At 34.5% G+C, this 7,815-nt stretch overlaps 2 protein-coding genes across 3 annotated transcripts; one reads left to right on the top strand and one right to left on the bottom strand.

The window, feature by feature from the left end:
* Window positions 1-657: 657 nt before the first annotated feature.
* On the top strand, window positions 658-2,725 carry LOC105560412 (CDGSH iron-sulfur domain-containing protein 2 homolog). The gene is made up of 4 exons (XM_012009526.1): window positions 658-999; window positions 1,303-1,397; window positions 2,021-2,137; window positions 2,411-2,725. The coding sequence occupies exons 1-4, from the start codon at window positions 903-905 to the stop codon at window positions 2,495-2,497; spliced, it is 396 nt and encodes a 131-aa protein (XP_011864916.1). The 5' UTR covers window positions 658-902; the 3' UTR covers window positions 2,498-2,725.
* A 794-nt stretch (window positions 2,726-3,519) lies between these two features.
* On the bottom strand, window positions 3,520-7,058 carry LOC105560411 (STAM-binding protein). Of its 2 annotated transcripts, XM_012009525.1 has the most exons (9): window positions 6,891-7,058; window positions 6,684-6,820; window positions 6,212-6,310; window positions 5,872-6,093; window positions 5,457-5,633; window positions 4,748-5,054; window positions 4,512-4,624; window positions 4,159-4,261; window positions 3,520-3,919 (listed from the first exon to the last, which is right to left on the bottom strand). In XM_012009525.1, exons 2-9 carry the CDS (start codon window positions 6,800-6,802, stop codon window positions 3,857-3,859), a joined length of 1,203 nt encoding a protein of 400 aa, XP_011864915.1. In that variant the 5' UTR covers window positions 6,803-6,820; window positions 6,891-7,058; the 3' UTR covers window positions 3,520-3,856. The 2 variants fall into 2 exon arrangements, with proteins under 2 accessions (XP_011864915.1, XP_011864914.1); XM_012009524.1 differs by having other exon boundaries at window positions 6,684-7,058.
* Between the last annotated feature and the right edge of the window lie 757 nt (window positions 7,059-7,815).

Below are 7,815 nucleotides of genomic sequence, written 5' to 3'. Positions count from 1 at the left end.
TGCTGAACGCGGCCATTGGCTCTCGTGTAAAGCCCGCTGCAGACGATGCTATTTTTCCTGCTGGATTACTTGCAATTTAGTAAATTACTAGGAATCCTGAATGCTGAGTGGTGCAATGATAGTAATTTACTAAATCGCAAGCAATCCAGCAGGAAAAATAGCATCGTCTGCAGCGGGCTTAAAACCCATATCAGACTACGGATTGAGATTGGGATTAGATTGAAATTTGACCAATCAGAGTAAAAGTTACTGCACTTGAGATTAATAAACTTTACTGCGATTGGTCAAATTTCAATCTAATCCCAATCTCAATCCGTAGTCTGATACGGGCTTTAAAGCCTCCGCTACAATGATTCTCAGTTCTGTCTACAATGGTCGTAGTCGTAAGAATAATCGACTGCGATTGGTCAATTCTTATCGAGCGACTACGACTACGACCATTGTAGACAGAACCGAGAATCATTGTAGCGGAGGCTTTACGAGACACGGGGTCTGTTCTTTATAGCTGAACTGGCTGCACCAGTTCAGAGCTTACATCTTTTTCCCTCCATGTTAGAAGGAGAAAGATAAGCTCTGAACTAGTGCAGCCAGTTGAGCTATATAAAAAACAGACCCACGGACACTTGTTCGCGTTTGAATAGAGCGATTTGCCAAGATGACTGGCTCTTTTTTTTCAAACCACGAGCAAAATCGGGTTGCAGATCGTAGATATCGTACGAGAAAGGAGAACAGGGAGGAGGACAACACGCGGGGATTGTCATTTCGTAACTTTGCGCTCGCCTCCCGATCTACCGAAAATATTTGCGCGACGGGACTCGGCGAAAGGACCTCGGCACTGTACGCGAAAGCGCCTGGCGGTTGGACTGCGATCGCCAGTCAGTAGTCCGGTCAGTCGAGCGACTATGGAGTCGATCGCGCGTCTTGTCAAGGTGTCCGTGCCGAATTATCTGGCCGGCCTACCGATCCCCGACTCGATAGGCGGGTGGTTCCGACTGGGAGGTAATTTCCGCCGTGCACTTCCATATGCCAAGTGATCGTATGCCACGACACGTCATCCTTCTGACTCCGCCATAACCTCCCGATTTAAAGGACCGTGTAAGGCTGATATCACATTTGTCGCACGGCACATTTCTCAAGCGCGTTGATTGCCCGCTGACTAGAAAGTTTCTAGACACTCGAGAATTTTATTGTCCCGCAGCCAATCGACGCGCTTAAAAAAAATTTCTGTCGCACGATAAATGTAATATTGGCCCAATCCCTTTCTAATTTATGTCGTTTTGCTTGTCTTTCTCCTTACGCTAGTGAGGGACTGGTTTGCCCTTCTACCACCCACTGCCCTTCTCGCCGGTATAGGATACATGTCCTACAGGGCGTTTTGCCCTCACGGCAGACCTGTGGTACGTATTTCACACCTGTCTCATATTAGAAGTATCAAGGACGACAGAAACTAGCTGATCCGTTATTGTGATATCGCTAGAAAAGTTATGTAACTTCCAGATAATGACTTTTATAAGTATCTGTCAATTCGCCATAAACTTGGCTGTAAACTAGATGGTGGATGAGCTCAACTTTGTAATTCTTAGCTGTTCCGTGTTGAAGGAAAAAGATACATCCACCTGCGCACACATAGAAAAATTGTCATTTCAATGAAACTCGAGTTATGAAACGTTCTATATGCCCTGTTTCTAGTGCAAAGGGTATTTATAGTCCAATATCGCGAGAAAACGAAAAGCTTGTTGAAACCTTTCTTCTGGATGAATTAATTTCCACTTAAACCAGTTGTAAATTATCACAGTTTGCATATATTATATTTATTATCGTGTAGTTATAGTAATTAATAATAAGAGTGAAACGAGATAAATATAATAGTAATATATAATAAAGACGAAATAATATAAGTATGTGACAGAAACCTAATTACTCCTTTTTAAATAACTTTTACATTTTTAATAAATTTGTTATAATTCTATTAGTTTTTCCACCTACTTCCATGTGGTAATACAAATTATTTATCTTACAGCCACATGGTTGCGTTAATCTGAAAATAAAGAAAGATATTGACAAAGTAGTGGATACTGTTGATATTGAAGATATCTCTGACAAAGCTGTATTTTGTCGCTGCTGGAGATCTGAAAATGTAAGTTTTTTTTCCTCATAAATTTCCCAGGAATTAGAAAAATATTAGAAAAATTATATATTTTAGTGTTACAATTAGAATATATACATTTTAGTGTTTCATCTTGTTTCTTACAAAAAGTGATTGAATGAAATTAAAAGATAGCCCTGAAAACTGTTCAATTAAAAGTTCTTTATGAACAGGTATTACTTGTATTCTCGAAAATAAGCTTTTATCAACAGTTGAGCGTGCGTTTATGTCATTTTTGATAATAAAAAAAATTTGTATGTACAGTGGCCGTACTGTGACGGTTCCCATGGACGTCATAACAAGGAACACAATGACAATGTGGGTCCACTCGTCATCACGAACAAGGACTAAACACTGTTACATTGACTAATTACCGTCACATTGGTGATTTCTCATCGCTGTAAGATAGCTGTTTACACACTATGCTGTAGATAAATATGAGGGATGGAATACACAAGAATTAATAAATTTGTATTCCCCCCTCTATAGACAAATTTTACAAAACAATGTCTACCGGTTTATTTTTTAAGACGCCTGGTCTCCAAGGGAAGATTTATAAATAAATTTATTTCCATAATATATTCAGTGGACTTTTTATTTTTATGCATACTTATTGAATCAATAAATGATTAATATAATTGATACAACACAAAATGAATGAATAATCCTATTTCACATATATCCATACCGTCTACAATTGTTTTCCAGTAAGATTAATATATACACAGCGTTCTGTGACAAGATGTCTTTTGGTCATCTATAAGACTATTAGAATTCAATATTATGAACACTTGTTATTTTCAAAAAGGCACGACGAACTTTATATAAGCATCTCTTATGCAGAAAAGTAAGATATCTATTTTAACGTGAAATTTGTTTAAAACGTGTTTTGCGATCGAGAAATTTACATAACTAAAATTAAAACAGTAATTTCAAACGGTGAAGTTTTAATCAATTCGGAGACTAATGCATTTATTATTAAACTTTGTCGTTTTACGTAACATATAAACATGAAAAATTTATAAAATATATCCTACATCTTTTTCAAAAATTTATTTATATTTCAAGCAGAAATTAACAGAATCTCTAGTACTATAAAGACAATAAAATAAAATATGAACTTTTATGTTATTACAATATATACGTATATACATAAATATATAAAACAAGATATTAATATAACAAAAATTATGTACATATATGTACATTTGATTGCATTTCTTTAATAATCGTAAATGTACTTGTAATAAATAAACGTCATGTGATTAAAATTGAGATATTATATACAAATATAAGAAGCCCTATTATTTATATTTTTACTGTTACTGCTATCATATATAATTATACATAAATATTTCTGTCTTGTAATTCAGAAGTTAATAATTATTAATTCATTATAATATTTCATTTCGTCCTAACTTCCAGTATAATAATTTGTAATGATCTCTTCTTGTATGTCTTTGTCTGCAAGAACAATTAATATATTATAAATCTTATGTGAATGTTAAATATAACATATTTTTAAAATATTAATGTTTCATAGCATTTTCATTGTGATTAGAGTATTCACTGGTCATAGATTTTCAATATTGTGTAATTATGCGCTAATCGCGTAATAAGACTCGCGATTTTTATTGTAAATTGCTATTTTTCAAGATTTAATTAAAAATATTTTTCTCGGTGAAATAATTATCTCGTATCCGAGATGTATCATTTTCTTCGTAAATCTACGACTTGGAGTGCCATTACATCTAATTTGTAGTGTCTTGCTTTCTGAAACAGTAAAAAGGTATGTAATACGAGTATTCGTGATGCAAGTCAAAATAACAGTATTAACTACGGCAAGGTTCAATTATTATGGTTACCATTGCATATACATATAACAATATCGGTGTTCTATTTTTAATTTACTAATTCAATATTTAATTATGTATATTATTTTTATTGTTGATTATTCAAATTTTACTTAATGTTAAAAATATTATTACATAAATTAATCGTAACATGTTTACCGTATATAACGGCGGTTCACTAGGATGTGGATGAAATCCTGTTTCTCTGCAATTTGCGATAAAATCTAAGCCGTAATCAGGTGTTAAGATGAAGAATCCCGTTCTGTAAAAGATATCATTTATAATAAACGTCACATCGAGGAGAGAGCGCACATGAATATACTTGAAAGTTAATGCAGAATAGATATTTATCCAAATTAAGAAAGAAAGATTATTACAGAGCAAATAATCGTAAAGTTGACATTTGCATGTATCTAAAGAGGAAATATGCTGAATTTAATTCAGCTTCCAAACATCTTAGTGACTGCTTGAAGAATTCAGTATAAAACGTACACAAAATTGTTTATACATACTCATCGTATTTGGGCGCGCAAACTATCGCTATAGCTTCCGCCATCATCAACTGATAAGCACAGTGCGTATGAAGATCAACGCTCGACAAAAATGCAGTCTGCGTAGGATGTGTCTACAATATGTAATAAATAAATCCAACGTAATTGTATTTAAAAAGGACAAATTAAGAATATATAAATCTTTGGCCATGTTTCAATAAAGTAAAATTAGAAACGAAAACGTAAATATAACATACATGAATCCAGCCGAGAGTGATAAGATTATGCTGATCCTGATAATCGAAGATATCTTCTTCGTTATGTGTAGTACAAGAATCTGGGGTGCCAGTTTGTTCCGGCATCAGAAGATGCGTTACCATCAATTTGTTTCGCTCCAGTCGTCCAGCTAAGATGCCGCATGTTTCTTTATTGCTCGTCGTGTTGCTAAAAGCGAGCGCCAAAAAGCTGTGCATTAATTTAGTCGGCAGGATAACGTCGCGTAGAGATAATCCGTCGCTCGTTAATAAGGAAGGTTTTGTAGAACGATCCACTGTCGGTGTTTTTCTAAAAAAAAAATTATTAAATGTGACAATACATGTGTGTGATTTGTACATTAATAGAGAAAAGTTTCCTATTGTGGGACAAGCTTCTAATATGAGATAGCGAGGTTTCTGCTAAATTAATAAGAATCGTCTATTGGTTGCACAATGAATTTATTGCCCTTGGAGCGAAATCTCTGTTTAGTGGGAAATTCATTGTTAGATTGTGTAATCGTCGCGAAGAAAAATTTGTGATTGAATTTGGACGTTGAAAACCTGCTATCTTACGTTGAAGGCCTATCTTATAATAAGGGACTTTCCTCTATAATTTATTTTAAACATATCGAAACTCGCAATACAATTATTAAGATGAAAATATTCGCAAAAAATATACAATTTAATAATGTACTTTTCAGCAACAACTTACGTATCCTTGGAGGTTTTAAATGCTTTATCATCATTCGTGAGGCTTATCACAGCTTTCGGTGCAATGGAAGGCAATTGTTTTGTCTCCGCTGGTACATTCGCAGTAATAGCAGCCTTAGCGGCTTTAACAGCAGCCAGAGCAGCCATTTTGTTCCTTCTGTTTTCTTCTTCCTTCTGCCTGAGCAAATATATAGAATCATATAACTAATTTGAAGATTGTAATAGCCACGAGTACTCTTGCTTTAACTTGACAAGAACCACAATCCGGATGGTCAAAACGTAGTTATTTGAATAATAAACCTTTTGCCAGTTTTGGTCAAATAAATCTTTTTATTTGTTAATCATTTTGCTGGCGACACACAACTTGAATGTCTTAATAAAAATTATCAATTCCATGTTTTTACTGTAATAAATACCTTTGAAGTTCTTCTTGCCTCAAACGTTCCTTCTCAATCCTTTCCCTTTCCTTCAAATCTTCTGAATACTTGTCAAACTCTGCTTGATATTGATCCAATAACTGTTCCTTCAGTTTCTCAGCTTTAGGCATAACTATTCGTAAAGCATCCCTGTTCATCGCTCTGTCCTTCGCTGATACACTATCATACTGTGGATGACTCCTTATCTTATCCACAAAAATGCTGTAGCAGTAGGAAATATTTAGTAATAAATGCGTATATACAAATATTTCATTTGCATCGATCATTAAAAAATATACTCATACAATAACGTAATAAGTTATTATTAATTATTACCTACGTTATAAATTTCATATATAGCGTAAATGCATTCTCATAGCTGCCGTCTTGCATGTTCATGTTCGCTAATCTGACCATTTCCACTCCAGTGCGATAATATCTAAAATCATAAGCGGAAAAGAATTGGAAAAATAAATCACTGAAATTGATACAATTAACAATTATTACGTTTTTGTTATATACTAAATACAGGCATTTTCACTGGACCATAAATGTTTTAATATATGTATTTATGTTGCATTGAAACAAACGTATATGTATTTTCAACAATAAGCTTAATCTCTACACACACACACAGAGAGATATTGTATAATTTTAAAATTATTCTACAATCCAATGTGTTGATTCTGATTCCTTGTGCGTAAAGATTTCAATTTTTACAAATATAAAGGATTTTTGAAATAACTTCTTTCCAGTGATATTCTACAATATATCTGATACAACTAAGAAATAGATACACATATTTTTTCTACCTTTTAGGCGCAATATTCGGATCAATTTCTACTTTCGAGGCATGCTCTGTAAGAGCCTTGATTCGTTCCTTGGGATCTTTGATACCCATTTCTTTCCAGGATTGATTGGTTTTGTTCATCTTTTTAGGTTAGGTCTGCTAAACTTGTAATATTAATAAATAGCTGAAAAACCTTCAGACTCTCTCAATTTCCCGACTTTGTAGATACCTTCCTCGGCGTCATTTTCATGTTCGAGACGAGAAGAAATATAGAAAAATATTAATTTTTCAAGTTGTAAGATCTGCCGCACTTGAGAAATTACAATTTGTGTGATTCGTGCTCTTTGATAGCGTTTGATAACGAGTTCGGCAGGCATGCCACTATTGCCACTAGGCTTTCCCCTCTCTCACTCTCTCTCTCTCTCTCTCTCTGACCAGTGCTGTAAAGGATGGTTTACATGGAAACATCCCAGTGGAAAATCTCTTTACGCAACAAAATATCAAATACTTATTCCTCTAAAAATGTAATAATATTAACATTGGATGTTTTATCGATCAAAATATCCATACGATCCATACTAAATCTTTATCATTAAATAACTTGATGCGTACTTGCCTTAATATGCTCCACTGTAAGTGCAGAATAGTGCAAGCAGGTTCCTCTCTGGTGCAAGTGACCGAATTCGCTATTGACTTTTGTCCAAGAAATTAATTAACGTGATACGTGAGTAAAAGGAGACTTAATGAGCCAATTTATAGTTTACTGCTTTTTGCAAGAGCAAATGGCTGCATTCAGCAGAAAATGCTTCTTTGCAACTGTTGTAAAATTCATGGAATCCGGTTGGCGTATGCTCTTAAATTCAAGATCAAGAGTATACGCTGATCAGATTTACGAATTTTATAATAGTTGTAAAGCAGCTTTTTCTGCTCAACGCAGCCAATGATTGATTAGCTATCGCATTGAGGTTAATCAGTGCGTAAGGTTTGTCGTACATACATGTAACAATTACTTTTTTAACTTGATCAAACTCGGAATGAATCTCTCTCGCGTCGCGCTTAAAAATTTTCGTCCGTTATTGAGATTAATCAATCGCGAGCATTGTTGGAATGCGGGCGACAAGGCCAAGCGCTGGTTCCGAGAAATGACGTAGCTT

Source organism: Vollenhovia emeryi, unplaced genomic scaffold (genome assembly GCF_000949405.1).
Source record: "Vollenhovia emeryi isolate VEMERY1.0 unplaced genomic scaffold, V.emery_V1.0 DF939231.1, whole genome shotgun sequence".
Classification (NCBI taxonomy): domain Eukaryota; kingdom Metazoa; phylum Arthropoda; class Insecta; order Hymenoptera; family Formicidae; genus Vollenhovia; species Vollenhovia emeryi.
The sequence above is the reverse complement of the archived record's forward strand: the minus strand, read 5'-3'. Positions and strand labels throughout refer to the sequence as shown.

Bases quoted from the DNA above. Each gene is read 5' to 3' on its own strand.
- LOC105560412 (XM_012009526.1), top strand. From the start codon at position 903: ATGGAGTCGATCGCGCGTCTTGTCAAGGTGTCCGTGCCGAATTATCTG. The intron at 1,398-2,020 runs GTACGTATTTCA...TTTATCTTACAG, and splicing joins GCCCTCACGGCAGACCTGTG to CCACATGGTTGCGTTAATCT. The intron at 2,138-2,410 runs GTAAGTTTTTTT...TTGTATGTACAG, and splicing joins GCTGCTGGAGATCTGAAAAT to TGGCCGTACTGTGACGGTTC.
- LOC105560411 (XM_012009524.1), bottom strand. From the start codon at position 6,802: ATGAACAAAACCAATCAATCCTGGAAAGAAATGGGTATCAAAGATCCC. The intron at 6,094-6,211 runs GTAGGTAATAAT...CTACTGCTACAG, and splicing joins CTATATATGAAATTTATAAC to CATTTTTGTGGATAAGATAA. The intron at 3,920-4,158 runs GTAAACATGTTA...TTACTGTTTCAG, and splicing joins GTGAACCGCCGTTATATACG to AAAGCAAGACACTACAAATT.